The sequence below is a fragment of the Felis catus genome, chromosome D2, assembly GCF_018350175.1.
Source record: "Felis catus isolate Fca126 chromosome D2, F.catus_Fca126_mat1.0, whole genome shotgun sequence".
Taxonomy (NCBI): Eukaryota; Metazoa; Chordata; class Mammalia; order Carnivora; family Felidae; genus Felis; species Felis catus.
This window is the reverse complement of record NC_058378.1, coordinates 37,166,551-37,182,585: the sequence shown is the minus strand read 5'-3', so window position 1 is coordinate 37,182,585 and position 16,035 is coordinate 37,166,551. Positions and strand designations below refer to the sequence as shown.

The 16,035-nt window shown below is 41.9% G+C and overlaps 1 protein-coding gene across 43 annotated transcripts in view; it reads left to right on the top strand.

The window, feature by feature from the left end:
* Window positions 1-16,035, top strand: part of KCNMA1 (potassium calcium-activated channel subfamily M alpha 1) — a 731,637-nt gene that overhangs the window by 561,224 nt on the left and 154,378 nt on the right. For all 43 annotated transcript variants that reach the window (XM_019813336.3, XM_045040192.1, XM_019813339.3 and 40 more), the window contains one exon: window positions 9,431-9,540. In XM_019813336.3, coding sequence (XP_019668895.2) covers window positions 9,431-9,540 — 110 coding nt within the window. The remainder of the gene's footprint in view (window positions 1-9,430; window positions 9,541-16,035) is intronic.

The window sequence follows — 16,035 nt, the reverse complement described above, 5'->3', positions numbered from 1 at the left end:
TGCATTCGAGATAATACCTGTTAGTAAGTTCTGATGCGCTTACTTTGGGAAATAGCTGAGAATGCTCCTACTTTGCCAAAACTTGGGGGGAATTGTGGGAAGTTGGGTTTGTAAGAGAAGGCCAGCGCATCTGTCAAGTGAGTCCATGGATGGGTGCTGTGAACTGTATGCTACTCATCCATGAGGGACAAAGTACAGAAAATGAGAGCAAGTTCTTAGGAACTTTGAGAGCAATTTGATAGATTAATTTTATAATGGTTGAATCGGACAAGAAAAATTTGGGACCTGTACTTTGCATATCTTTTTCTTTTTTTTTTTTTTTTTTTTTTGGAATTCATTTCTGTTAGATTTTGCAGAAGTTTGAGTCTGCAAAAGAGTGGACGTTGGAAGTCAAAACAAAACCTGGTCCCCTACCTCAAATGAATTGAGAAGCTCTGTCCTGGATAATCCTGCATGCCGGGAGCTGAATCCCCATGAGGATTGCTTTCTCATGAGGATTGCTCAGCAGGCATCTGCTTGAGAACATTTACTTCCTGCTTGCTCTACCCAGATTAGAATTCTTTTCATGATATTTTAAGAACCTTATTATTTGAAGCACAAATGAGGATGTTCCTAACCATTAGCGAGATTGCAAAACCAAAGTCCTATTTGGACACAGAGTGAATAGGCCAACCTTTAATGAGTTCTGACATCTCTTAAGCATAAGATATCCTTTCTTCACTGGAGAGAAAAATAGGGAGAGAGTAGAGAAGCCTTCTAACATATTGAGAAAAATACCAATTTTTGGCCACAGAAGCAATACTTTCTTAAATCATTTCTAAATAATAATTCCTTAAAAAAAGTTCTCCTATCAGGGCGCCTGGGTAGCTCAGTCAATTAGGCATCCGACTTTTGATTTCAGCTTAGGTCATGATCTCACACTTTGCGAGTTGGAGCCCCTTTTGGGACTCTGTGCTGCCAGTGCAGAGCCTACATGGGATTCTCTCTCTCTCACTCTCTCTCTGCCCCTCCCCTGCTCATGCTCTCTCTTTCAAAATAAATAAATAAACTGAAAAAAAAAAAAGTTCTCATACCACTCTTTGCACTAAGCCCTTTTAGCTTTAGCCCCTCTGGCACTCTTTGTGTTTTCAGAATAATCTGGGCTGGAGGTAATATAGCAGAGGAAACACCATATATTCTTACACTCTTGCATGCTGTGTCTGTCAGTCGCTCTCAGAACACCTCATGTGGGCGTTGTTTTTTTTTTTTTTTTTTTTTTTTTTCCTCATAATGCCTGATGGAAGAAATCTCATTTGATAGTCTGCAGCCCACTAGTCTGGGTCTAAGAGATTTGGCTCAAGTCCACCCAGAATTAATCTTCAGAGTTGTTTATTTATTCGTTCAGTGCTGAAGCAACCAGTTATCTGGCATTCCATCAAATCCCAAATAATTTGTTTTAATTGACATTGTCCTGAAGGCTTTGGACGAGTCTGAAATCCTTTCGTCCTGCTCTCACATTCTGCAGAATGCAATCTGAAATAGGCCATAATTGTGGAATGCCAAATCGTTATGGAGTCCCTGAAATCCCATGCTGCTCTCAGAAGGGCAGCCGACCTGAGTCCACATCCAAGAAGTACAGCACTGAAGTGCAATTTGGCATGGAGAAGAAATACCTTCTGAAAAGGTGCAAATCACCGTTCATTCCCCCCGCCCCCATCTCCTCTGCTTCTCTCCTTTGGTTTCAACTTTATCACCAGTTTATCCCACCCCCAGAAAGCTGTGCGGCGAGGCATTCTCTGTTCTGGCACCTGTGAGGACATAAGCTAGCGAGATGCAAAGGCTTTATTTTTTTAATACCACGAGTTGGTCTTAGGATTTGTCATTATACTGAAGAACGTTGAGGCGAGAAAGGGAAGGCGAAAGAGGTAGCCCTGTGCCCATTGATAAAAACTGGGACAAATATGTTAAGATTGGTGTGTGGAGGAAATGAGGAGAGAGAGAATCCAAAAAGCCCAATGATAAAGCCTTCTTAACACTCCATTGTCCTTAACATTGTTCGTTCCAGCAAGAAATGATTAGATGCAACATTAAATCAGATTTTTCTCAGTGACAGAGCATGCTGTTAAAGAATGGGGATAAATGACCCCACGCATTTTAATAACCACCCATACACTCATCAGCCTAGAGACCATAAATGCTGATCCTGTGTTTATTATTATAGTCAAGGGCTTGACACTTCCTGTGGGTTCTTTCTCTTTCGTTCTTTCTTTCTCTTTTTTTTTCTTTCTTTTCTTCCTTTTTTTGTTTGTTGTAGGAATTAATATGTTTAATGGTATCTAAGGCACTTGGTCGTCAGTTCATGTCATTGTCACAATGACAATGTATTGTGTAATTTATATGGACAAAGTTCATTCAGATGTGACTAGTTAATTCTTTTTTTTAAGTATTTTATTTATTTTTGATAGAGAGAGAGGCAGAGCACAAGTGGGGGAGGGGCAGAGAGAGAAGGAGACACAGAATCCGAAGCAGGCTCCAGGATCCGAGCTGTCAGCACAGAGTCTGACGCGGGGCTCGAACCCGCGAACTGTGAGATCATGACCTGAGCCGAAGTTGGACGCTTAACCGACTGAGCCACCCAGGTGCCCCGTGACTAGTTAATTCTTATCAAAGCAGTTTGATGATTTAAAACTGTGCATTCTTTAGAGAAAAATATTAACTTAAAATTTGGATAGATTAAAAAAATAGTAATGCGTTGAATACCTGCTAATACACTAGTCTCCTACTACCAGCTTGGGGCAATGTTTGTATGTGATGACTCCCGTCTTCTTATTGCAGCCATTAACATAATGGTCATTGGTTTTTATAATTTCCTTCTAGTTCATTATTTTTGATGTGCATAATATCAATATATTTGGATTAAAATAGTGTACTTGTTTTCAGTTAAATAAGAATTGGCATATTAGATAATCTCCGGAATTATTTACATGACTCCAGAGGTGGGGACAGACGTTAGCAAAATTATTTGACCGTAATCACCACGGTCGTTCAGACTCTTCGCTGGGAACAGAAATCACCGTGGTTGTAGCATACCCTAGCCAGGATGGTTGATTTTTCACATTCACTGGGTTGTTAGCATTAGAGAAACACAGTTTCACTCTAATCAGAGAAAGCATAAAAAATAAAAGGTGTCATTACCGACCCACCATTAGTAACACATGCAGAATCTAGGATCAAGAAGGTGTCACTTCCTTCGAAGCCAAGGCTCATGTTTCCAGTTGGCAGGTACCCTTTGATGGTGGAGCTGTCTGCCCATGAGTTGGTGTACAACCATTCACTCGGGGGGTTGAACTAGACTGGTTGAAAAATTAGATAATGGAGAAAACATAAATAAGCCCACAAGCAGTGTAGACCGAGCTAGCCCAATGGCTCAATTTCCCTTTCTCACTGAAGATTCTGTGAGTGAGTATTTGATGAATCAGGAGCCACAGCACATCACCTGCTCATCTTTGCTCTTCTAAAACAGCTGGAGTTTGATGTGACAGCCAAAGGAGAAATTGCTGCCTCAGGAAATGCTTTGCCTTTGACTGATGGCTGCATGGCTGGCAAATTAATTTTGGCACCTTTCCTTAAGTCACTTTGGTCCCATTCCTTCATTTTTCTGCTGGGAAGTGTGTACATTACATTACAGTTAAAAATACCTTCACAACACAAATGTGGAGAATAGCATGTACTATTTGAGGAAAGAAGTTGTAGGCTGAGATGGTTCCATTTTGTAGAGTAGAAAGGATGCTGTCGTGCTGTGAGAGGAGGCCACACTCTCAGTGCAACTCAAAATTTGTTTTCCATTTTCATTTTCATTTTCATTTTTTCTTTTTTTAAATATAATTTATTGTCAACTCGGCTAACATATAGTGTGTAAAGTGTGCTCTTGGTTTTTGGGGTAGACTCTTGTGGTTCATTGCTTACATACAACACCCAGTGCTCATCCCAACAAGTGGCCTCCTCAATGCCCATCACCCACTTTCCCCTCTGCCCCACCTCCCATCAACCCTCAGTTTGTTCTCTGTATTTAAGAGTCTCTTATGGGTTTGCCTCCCTCCCTCTCTGTTTGTAACTATTTTTTCCCCTTCCCTTCTCCCATGGTCTTCTATTAAGTTTCTCAAGTTCCACATATAAATGAAAACATGATATCTGTCCTTCTCTGACTAACTTATTTCACTCAGCATAATACCTTCCAGTTCCATCCACATTTCTGCAAATGGCATGATTTCATTCTTTCTCATTGCCAAGTAGTATTCCAGTGTATATATAAACCACATTTTCTTTTCTTTTTTTTTTTAATTTTTTTTTAATGTTTATTCATTTTAGAGACAGAGAGAGACAGAGCATGAATGGGGGAGGGTCAGAGAGAGGGAGACACAGAGTCTGAAGCAGGCTCCAGGCTCTGAGCTGTCAGCACAGAGCCCGACGCGGGGCTCGAACTCACGGACCGCGAGATCACGACCTGAGCCGAAGTCGGTCGCCCAACCGACTGAGCCACCCAGGCGCCCCAAACCACATTTTCTTTATCCATTTATTGGTTGATGGACATTTAGGCTCTTTCCATAATTTGGTTATTGTTGAAAGTGCTGCTGTAAACATTGGGGTACATGTGCCCCTATGAATCAGCACTCCTGTATCCCTTGGATAAATTCCTAGCAGTACTATTGCTGGGTCGTAAGGTAGTTCTATTTGTAATGTTTTGAGGAACCTCTGTACTGTTTTCCAGAGTGGCTGCACCAGTTTGCATTCCCACCAACAGTGCAGGAGGGTTCCCGTTTCTCCACATCCTCGCCAGCGTCTATAGTTTCCTGAGTTGTTCCTTTTAGCCACTCTGACTGGCGTGAGGTGGTATCTCAGTGTGGTTTTGATTTGTATTTCCCTGATGATGAGTGACATTGAACATCTTTTCATGTTTCTGTTGGCCATCTGGATATCTTCTTTGGAAAAGTGTCTATTCACTTCCTCTGCCCATTTCTTCACGGGATTATTTGTTTTTTGGGTGTTGAGTTTGGTAAGTTCTCTATAGATTTTGGATACTAACCCTTTAGCTGATGTGTCATTTGCAAATATCTTTTCCCTTCCATCGGTTTACAACTCAAAATTAATGTTACTCCTCATCAACCTCTCACAAGGTCATGGGCTCCAGGGTTTAAGAATTTGAGTCATTGGTGAGCTTCTGTTCTGATATTTCCCCTCTTAGGTACTCATATACAGCAAATCCATCCTGCCCCCCAAGATCCTAGCACCACTCCCTCCTTATATATTTACTCTGTCATCTCTAGCAAAAAGTGACATGGTGGGTGGTTAAGAGTATGAACTCTGAATCTTACTCACACCAACAATTGGCTTTGTGACTATTAGTGTGTTACTTAACCTCTCTGTGCTTCAGTTTAGTCCCCTGTAAAAGGGAAATCATAATGACAGTAACTCGCTCCACCTTTTCTAGCTCTCTTTGTTCACTGCCATCTTCTCTTGGGTGAAGCACAAATGTTTTCAACTCAACATATATTACACTTATTTTTCCTTTCTTAAGAATGCATTTCTTGGGGCGCCTGGGTGGCTCAGTCGGTTAAGCGTCCAACTTCAGTCCAGGTCATGATCTCACAGTTCCTGAGTTCGAGCCTCATGTCGGGCTCTGTGCTGACAGTTCAGAGCCTGGAGTCTGCTTCAGATACATTCTGTGTCTCCCTCTCTCTCTGCCCCTCTCCTGCTTGTGCTCTGTCTCTCTTTCAAATATAAAAATAAAAATTTTTAAAAAAATTTAAAAAAAGAATGCATGTCTTTACTGCTGACAAAGGTAAAAGAATATGTCCTTTCAGTTTTGTCTTTTCAGCCAGTCAAAGATGCCAGGTTTGAGACTTAGAAAGGTAAACCTTGGTAAGAAGTGATAGATAGTTTGAGCCCTTGCCTTGGGATGAAGATGGAGGTTCTCTTGTCTGAGTCTGCTGTGTGCTATGGTGTCAGTGTCCTGGGTTGGGGCTCATTTCCTGATTCTCCTGATGTGATTAGCCCGTTCTTATTGTTGATCTGTCACAACTTGTCATTCTTGCCCTTAAGGATTAAAAGGTCTTAGGATTCATTATAATTACTGGTTCTTCTGCCCTTACAATTATAGATATTGCACTGTCAGCACAGAGCTTGACACGAGGCTTGAACTCATGAACCATGAGATCATGACCTGAGCCGAAATCAGGAGTCGTATACTCAACTGACTGAGCCACCCTGGTGCCCCAGAACACCTTTGTTAGGAATCTCAAAAACATGTTGGCTTATCTATATAGAAATAGTGTTAAAGATGTGGCAGTCTTAAGCAAAAATCTTAAGCAATGCAGTGAAACCTCTCAGTGTTTAAACAGTCCCTTCAGTGCTACTCTATCTAGCATTGTAGATACTGTCTCAGAATCCACAGATAGATGTAGAAGAGGCATTTTGCTTTCCAGAAAAGTTCCGTATGTTTTTTTTTCCAGTTATTTGACATTGAATCCCTTAAGTGTTTTTGATCAGCCACAAAGGCAAAACCTGCAGAAAGAAAAATATGGGAAAAAATCAGGAAAAGGTATATCTGGTTAGATATCTTAGCTAGACATCTGGCGCTTCTTCCAGCAAAGAGAAAAAAAATGGGCAAATGAAATACCAGTTTAAATAAGATCTAATCAGCAACTGGAATAGGCCCTGAATAGATACTGAATATGCTCAGTAAGTCTTTGCTGAATGAATAATTGAATGAATATTTGCTATGTTCAAAACAAACATGAATAATACTATTATCCTGAAAAAATTTGTGTCTACTTAATAAAAATATTTAATGATTAACTTACAATAAAATTTGGTCTATAGAGTAGTTGCAAGGGCTGTTGGGTGGCTGGGTCAGCTAATCATCTGACTCTTGATTTCAGCTTAGGTCATGATCTCTGGGTTCATGAATTTGAGCCCCATGTTGGGCTCTGCATTGACAATGCAGAGTCTTCTTGGGATTCTCTCTCTTTCTCCCTCTGCCCCCACTCTCTCTCAAAAATAAATAAGTAGGGGCACCTGGGTGGCTTAGTCGGTTGAGCATCCGACTTGGGCTCAGGTCATGATCTCACAGCTCATGAGTTCGAGCCCCGTGTCGGGCTCTGTGCTGACAGCTTGGAGCCTGGAGCCTACTTGGGAAACTGTCTCCCTCTCTCTCTGCCCCTAACCCACTCGTATTCTGTCTGTCTCTCTCAAAAAAATAAATAAATATTAAAAACATTAAAAATAAATAAACATAAATAATTAAATACATAAATAAAAATATTTTTTTTTAAAAAAAGGAAATGTTAAAAAAAAAGAATAGTTCTATTAGGATACAGAGGTATGAAAATACTGGCCATAACTAAAAGGACCATGTTAAAATTATATTAACTGAGGAATACCACCACCAATCAATAATAATCGAGATAAAGGCTCCTATTTTCATTGTTTTGAAAATCAGGTTAAACTAGTAACATAACGCATTATAAAGGGAATGTCTCTGCTGAAAGAATAGGCTGAATTCTTCCATTTCAAAAACACTATTTTCCCGTGAAGCTCTACCATGAGGATTTATCATTGGCAATTCTTCATATAGTATCCTATTTACCAATAAAACAAATTATGGTACTATAATCCCCCAACTATTCTATATTTCAAATTATTTACTAATGCAGACTAGGCTTTCTTCAAATTAGTTAGAATTAATGGCCTTTGCTTATAAAGTCAAAATATCTTTTATTTGAAAAAAAAGTTGAAATCTTATGATTCAGGGAAATTAAAAAGTTTATGCTTAGTTAAACACATTGCAGTTAATTTTTAAAAATCATACAGTTTAGCAGTAGAAATGGTTGAGTGCTTTTTTTTTAAAGACCCCACTCTGGGGAAGACCAATTTGTAGATAAACAGCCCATACCCAGCAGCACTGCATAGCTAATGTCTAATGTGTGGGAGTAGGTTAGAAGCAGCTCAAACTAATGAGGTTAACCCACATACTCTAATCACCCAGACTTGCACAAAGCAGGCAAATAACATAGAAGCAGGGAGCATTCAATTTATTTCTAAGTGAGTCCTGCCTTTTTTGTATTCCAGGGTGTCTCCCAGTAGATGGTAGGTGTTCATTTCCCACTGTTTCCAAGTCTCTTTCAACTTCTAGCATTGCATTTCCCCTAGCTAACTGATTATGGGCCATAGGCAAGATGCCTTCTAATTCAGCATCAGCCCAAGAAATTGTAAGGAGTCACTTCCTATTGGCTGGGAAGGTGCCTCTCATCTCCTCACCTTATGTAGAGGTATACATGGGAGGCCACAGCCTACAGACTCCCAGGGACTACTCAGTCTGCCTGCCTTGGGAATCCCAAGGTCTTTGACCTCCTATAGGGGCTCAGCATTCTTGTTGTTATTCACTCTATAATTTTTAAAGATCACTTCCAATGTAAAATCCTTCTAGAAATGCTTAGCATGAAGAGGGTTGTTGGGAAAACCAGTAGAGCTTGATAAATTAGGAAAAAAGACACATTTTAATGAAATCTGGGGTAAGGCCTGTCTGAAACAACATTTTACTTTTTGTGATACTCAGGGTGTGGTTGGAAAAATCTTTTTTTTCCCAAAGTAGAAATATACGTATTGTTCTATTGTGTTATTGTTTTATTTTTTACGTATATATATGCATACACACACACACACATACACACTCATTGTAAAAGCCTTCAGACAACTCAGAAATCTATAGAGAAAAGTGTTAGTCTTCCACTCAGAGACAGTTAGTGTTAGTGTTTTAGTATAAAGTTTTCTAGATTTTTCTACGGCTTTACAAGCATTCAGATAATTATAGGGTATTTTAATAGGGTTAGACTACTAACATTATTTGGTAATTTTCACATAATTGCTATATGAGCAGATATACATTTTCACCATCATTTTTAATTATTTCTTTGTATTCCATTGAAAAATGTACCATTTGTGTTTTTTTCCAATTGTTTATTAATAGGAAGGATGTTCTTATACATATGTCTCTGTATATGTGTCTATTTGTTTCTTTGCTATGAATACTTAAAATGGAATGATTGTGTAAGAGAACATGTCCTTTAAAAATTTTTTATGACACTTGCAAAATTGCTCTTCAAAGCACTTGTATCGATTTACTTGCCCACCAGTATTGTGGGTGAATGCCCATGCTTCACACCCTTGAAAAGCATACAGGGTGGAAAAATGGTGCTTTAGAGAGGATGTACTTCCATTCTAAGAGCTTAGGAGCATGAAAAGCTTCACGTGGACGATGTGGTTGTGGTCCTGGTTGCTGAAGACAGTCACCATCACATAACCAGGGCATTCATTCCTTTGCCAGATGGTAAACTCTGGTTTTTCTTTTATAGTGTGCTGTCATATCTTGAACCTCCTGTGTTCTTCTCTCTAGATTGAGGAAGACACGTGGCAGAAATACTACTTGGAAGGAGTCTCAAATGAAATGTACACAGAATATCTCTCCAGTGCCTTCGTGGGTCTGTCCTTCCCTACTGTTTGTGAGTAAGTGACCATTAACCATGTGCTCTTTGGCTCTCAGGGGTGTTTAATGTGCCCCTTTCAGGGAAGATACCTTACGCCTGCCCAATACAGCTGGGGTACTCAACAATTACTGAGGGTAACCTGTGTGCTCTGTCTTGTGTGGTGAACAGGAAGGTGGGTCATTACATGGTCTCTGCCTTGGGGATTTCTGCTGGCCCTACTTTTCCCCACAGCTCTGAGAACCTTATACTTAGGTCCATTATTTGCATTAAATTGTGAACCACAGTGTTCCTGCATGTCTTGAATTAGGCTCCTGTGGTGTAGACACAGTATGATGGGTGGCAGGAACCCATGTCTTTTTACCAGGATGAAAACAAATCTTGCCTGCTCCTTGATGAAAGGAATTTTAATATCTTTCAGTCAAATCAGATCATAGAGACATCCGAGAAGCCATTATTCAAAATGCATTCAAATACTGCTGAGGAAATGTGGAACCAAATGTATGGAAGGAGGCCTTGAGAAGCTCTTAGCAATTTAGCTCCTGACATGAACAACCACCATGTTATGACAATGAGAAGGCTTAGCTTTTCCTTATTATTGGCTCAGCAGGATGGATTTGAACAAGAGGCAGCCCCAGCTGACCATGGCCCTCAAAGTAGCATAGGTGATCATTTAAGGGATATGAACTCAAGAGTTACACGGGTCCTGGACCCCGAGAAACTTCCATCATGATGATGCCTTAGATTTCCCACTTGGAATCTCAAATGTTGGGTGCAAGTCAAGCAGGGGTGTTTTCCCCTATGAAAGCATAAACTCCCTGGGAATGTTGAAACATTAAGCCTTGTTAATCCATTGACACTTTAGCAAAAGATTTGATAACCTCAGTCTTGCTGATAAAAACTGGGCAGAAATAGGGGAATCTTGGAACCACTGGGCTGAGGATGAAAAGCTATTCCCTTGTTCTGAGTACCTACAAATGAAACCCACCTTCTGGAAAGGGAGGTCTAAAAAGGATAGTCCTGGGGACCCTTGGGCTCTTCTGTCTTCTAGCTTTCTGTTCTGTGCACAGCAGAGAGGGGACAGAGCACCTGGGAGGTAGTGTTTACCTGGAGACTCCTGTCACAGAACACAGCAGGTGTACTGTGTCTGTCCCTGGGCCCAGACCCTAAGCAATCCAAAACGGTTTGGCTCTTTACTGAAATTTCCCACCCTGTCTCTAAGCGAAAGTTTAAACGCTAAATGGACTGGAAAAGTGAATAGGTAATTGATTCGGAAGGAGTTATTTTCTGAAAATGGATGCCCTATTGTAACTCCCATGTGTTCCTTTCTGTGAGAGCTATTTCTCTTTCTGCCACAGAAAGAAGTTAACCATTCAGAGGCCTCAGGTCCTGGAACATTGAGGCTGTCCCAGGGGATTTTCTCCACCTTGGGGTTTGGACTGCCTAGGATAGAAAGCCCAGGAGAATTCAAGACTTTTAATAGAGGCTGGTTCTATGTTAAAAAAAAAAAAAAAAAAAAATGGAGGCCTCCTATATAATGTAGGGGTGGTCTGAGCACACGGCAAAGCTGCCAGTGCCCAGAGGGGTCCTTTGGCATTGGGGGCATTAGCAGAGGTGTGTGTGAAGATGCCCTCCTTGGCTGTTGATTTTCCCTGGCTTGACCAGTGTTTATATCTACCGTGAGTGCTTCCTCAGAAGCCTGCATTCCCACTGCTTTTCTTACTCTGCTGCGGAATACCAAGTCAGTTTGTTTTAAGAGCATTAAACCGCAACGTTAGAATTGCTCCCCCTAGAGGCTGCAACTGGGATACTCACAAGGTAAATTTGACTCCCTTAAGTGCCCTGTGCAGTGTTTCATTTCTTAACAGTTAATTGCGAATATTTCAAAATAGTGGTATTTCACCTAAAAACCAGATTTTTGGCCTCTCTTGAAAACCTGATGTGCACTTGCATTTCTACCAGACGCTAACTGGCTCTAATTTGTTGTAAAGAAGGGGTTAGTGTAGGTCCTCCCCTCTCTGTTGTCTTAAACCAGGCCAGATCTGCATTGATACCCTGGGCCTGGCCCCACTGCCATGTGACTTTGTCAAGAACTCCCTGGGTGGTGTGAAACTTCACTGCCCTTCGGAGCCAGCTCAAGAGCTGGACACTAGTGGCTGCTGTAAATATTTCCTTTGATGGATTTGCATGTTTAGAACATGTCCTGAGGAGGAGAGAATCTTTCAGACACACCTCGTTTCAGAGAATTTAATATTTGTTCAGCACAGCTTCTAGAATACAAAAAAAAAAAAACCCACAAACTTCTGATGTGAGTGAGAATGTGTTCAACTTAGTGCTATTATTCGTTTAACACAATGATACAGCAGAGGTAGGAATAATCAATAAAGAAAGGACATTTAATGAGATTTAGGAACATCCCAAAACATTGAAGCTCTCCTCAAGCATTTGATTATCTGGAGGCTTAATTATCTGTGTTTTCTACTTTAAATTAAAGAAAAGCCATAACTCAAAGTTACCAGCAGTTTAATGATAACACTCTTCAATTCAGGTTAATTAAAGCACAGCCGTAATTAGAGTGTAGTGTTGTATATCACCGGGCTGGCGCATAAGTATTTTCATTACAGTAAGAATTGGCTATTCAATTTCGAGATGACATAAAGGACGCTGAAATATATTTTAAGCTGGTTCATGTAGAAGAAAAAGAATTGGGGAATATTCTGGGGACAATAAAGCACAGATAAAATATACAGATTTTCAGAGCGGTTTCTGTAATTATGTGCTGCATTAAAACAATATGCAGCCAATAACGTCTTAAAGCATGAAAAGAAATAAATTTGCTCTTCCCCTAGCTGGCAGTGTGCCCCCTTGCAGGGTGGGATCACCGCCCAGGAGAGCTTGGAGTTTTCTCAGAAGCCAGGAGAAACGTTCTGTAGAAAGATAAGGGAGCGGGCTACACGGATGAAATTTGAAGTTATTTCCCCAGAGAACAGAGTGGGGAAGAGGAGAGGCAGGAGGGCCGGAAGGCCCCCACAAGGCAAGCTTTTTAAAAATTTCTAGTGGAGAGGTGTTCCCTCTTGCCCGGGGGAGACTCACACCAGCTATGTCCTCAGACTTCTGGGCACCGGCCTTGTGGCCTCACTGCGTGTGTCATCAGAAGATGCACCTTTGTTCCGTGTGTCACTAACTTAGACAAAACACAGTACCATTTCTAAATATTTCATTTACATCTTCTCATTTTATCCACACAACAATCCTGTGGTTTCTATTAATGCCACACTTCCTGGTTTATGAACAAGGACACTGGGACTCAGAGGATGTTGGTGCCCCTCCAAAGCCACCTAGTGCACAAGTGACAGAGCCAGGGTTCTGATGCTGGGCCTGTGTAATTGAGAGCAGCTTGGAGGAGCTGCTGGAGGAAAGCTGGCTAATTAAGAATCTCCCGGGGAGTGTACTAAGTGGAGAGATTTCTAGGCTCCATCTCCAGATTTTAATATCTGGGGGAGTCCCCCACATCTGTACTTTTTTTTATAAGCAAAGACAGGTGATTCTGATTCAAAGTCTGATGCCTGGGACCTCCCCCTACCCCCTCCTTCCTCATCCCTCTACACCACAGGCTGGAATAAACTCCCCTTACTCCGCACTTTGGGCTCAGTCACTGGAATGTTTCTCTCTGATTTTAGGCAAATCATAGAATTATAGGTGGGCCATATTTGACAAGCTAATGTTAACATTTGGGCTTTTGTGTGAGAGTCCTTGCCACCATTCCTGCTTCACATTTTCTTCAATCTCCCGGAAGACGGGCTGAATCTACACTCTGCCACGCCAGGCACACTCCTGACTGCTCTGCCCTCTCTCCATGCCTTATCCAAATCAGTATAGGAAAAAGGCATTGGGGTGCTGAGCCCTTTAATGCTCTTGGTGAGGTTTCCACTGGACATCATGAGAGCAACTTCAGGCTGCAGAGAACAGAGAAGCGCTAAATGCCAAGATGCAGAGGAAATAAGGACAATTCAGGATGCAACCCACAAAGGTGCCTCTTGGCCTTGTTGGCAAGATCATGGTGGCTATGTCCTAGACCTTCCCCAGGATGCCCTTAGGGTGTTCCTTTTAAGAGCCAGCAACTCCTAAGCAACCCCCCTTCATTTTGCATAGCTGGCTTGCCCTTGGGTCTGTGTGACAGTACGATCAAGGCAAAGGAGCTTTGAGATCTGAAAGAGAAGGTGCCATCCATTGTGCTCTGAACACCATAAAACCACCTGCTCCCTCTCCCTCCCATTCCCCACCTTCCCCAGCAAGGGACCATGGAGGGTGCGAGGGGCCAGCACCAAGCCTACAGGAATCAAGGAGCTGCTGTCTGAGGCCATGTTTGCCACTAAAGGGTCTTGTATTTGACCCGTCCCCATTATAGGATGATGCTTGATATTGTAGAGTGTGACCTTGGAATCTCAAACCCTCAGAGCAGCCACTTGGTGGATGTGTAATTTGGGACAAGGTATTTGATTTCTCCGTACCTCCTTCCTCTGATAGTTACTAGCTGCCTGACTTTGGACATGGTGTTTACCCCAGTATCCTCATCTCTGAAATAGGAACATTACTTATCTCTCAATAGTGCCGGTATTCTTTTCCCTCTCCCACCTCCTCTTTTCCCACCTCCTCCAGTCCTGTCCCATCACGTACAACATAAGCACCAAGAAAGAAAGGGATTACATTGTGGCATTTCCAGGTTATATTTACTCTTACCCTCTAGAAAAGTTCTGCGGTCAGTCAGTGGTCTGTCAGTCACCAGCCAGTCAGTCGACTAGATATTTAATAAACTTAGGATATGTGTGCAGTGTGCCAGGCATGGTGCCATCTCTAAAGGAAACTGCGATTAGATTTAATCAAGTATGCACACCTTAAAGGATTAATGACAGTACTTATAAATGAAAAGTAAAGAACTCTGTTTCCCTACAGTGGCTGCTTTCAGAGAGTTTTAAGTCTGGCGAAGAAAAATAATACCCAGGGCACCTGGGTGGCTCAGACGGTTAAGCATCCGACTCTTGATTCGGCTGAGGTCGTGATCTCATGGTTCATGAGATTGAGCCCCGAGTCAGGCTCCGTGCTGACAGCGTGGAGCCTGCTTGGGATTCTGTATCCCTCCCTCTCTGCCCCTCCCCCACTCACATGTGTGCATGTGCTCTCTCTCTCAAAATAAATAAATAAACATTTGGAAAAAAAGAAAGAAAGAATACCCATCCTCAGAGAGAACTAAGCACCTATGGAGTAGTATTTGATGGGTGCACACTGGAGGACAGAGGCTGAGAGAGGGGGGTGAGAACTCCCTGTAGGCTGGGGGTTGGGCAGGAGAGGCTTCCTAGAAGAGAAGACACTTGAGCTGTGTCTTGTAAGGAGATTGGATACAGAGAGGGAATAAAGAGGGAAGAGGGAATTCTAAGCAGTAGGCAGTTGGGAGGCTGGGAGCCACATAGCATCTCTCCGATTTTCCAACAAGAGCAAACTGATTTCCCTTTTAGATGGGAGAAAGAGACAAATCAGATTTCTTTTGACGTGTGATGTTTTCAGGGGGAAACAGCGACAGAGTTTTTTTTGTGTGCCTCCAGACAAGAAAGTGAAGGCAGATGGGAAACCAGAGAAGTGGGGAAGGAGGAGCAGGAGGAAACCACAGGTTCTGAGGTTGGGTTATGGCAAGAACACCATGTTCCAGGTCCTGGCTTTCTCAGTGAGCGTATTAGCCAGTCATTCATCGCTTGCAAAATATAAAAGCTTAATTGTATTGGGTTTTACAGCTCAGAGGGGATTAGGACAAAAGATGTATTTAAAATACAGTGTGTCTCTCTCTGTCCCCCTGCAGCTGATGGAGTAGTTAAAATTCAGATTTGATGTGGAGTATTTAATGCCTGGGTAACTTGGGGGAACTCTGGTCAGATCGTCGCGGTGCTACAGGGCAGGAGTTCTGCCCTCGGTCTAGATGTGAGCATGGATGCTTTTGTGGTGACTGAAGACAGTGTGGAGGTTGGAGGGGGCTTGTCCATCCCCTCGTCCACCTGCATTCAGGGCTCCTAAACAAGAAGAAAATCATGCTCTCGTGCTGTGTTGTTCTGCATGGACAGATCTTTCTAGTGAAGCTGCTTGAGGGAGATTTAAGACTACCTGGGGAAAGCTGGGTCTCCTGTAAAATGAAAACTAGAGCCACTTGAACTTGAGTTCCAGCAGATCAGTAGATTTTAGGGAAGGATTTCTGAATTTGAACATGGAGCAGAGAGAAGCTGGCAAGCCTGATTGTCATTTGATGGATTCATTTAGCCAGGCTGCAGAAATGAGAATTTTGTGAGAAATTGTGGAGGGACTCAAGTCTCATCTTTAAAAAATATTTTTCCTGAACAAAGTGGCCCTATTCATCCAATTATTTGAGGGGTGGTATTGTAGTTAAGACAACATTTATGAACACAGATAGGAATACAATATTTATGATGATTTCTACTACAGAGACCCAGAGATGACCAGTAATCTTTCTACA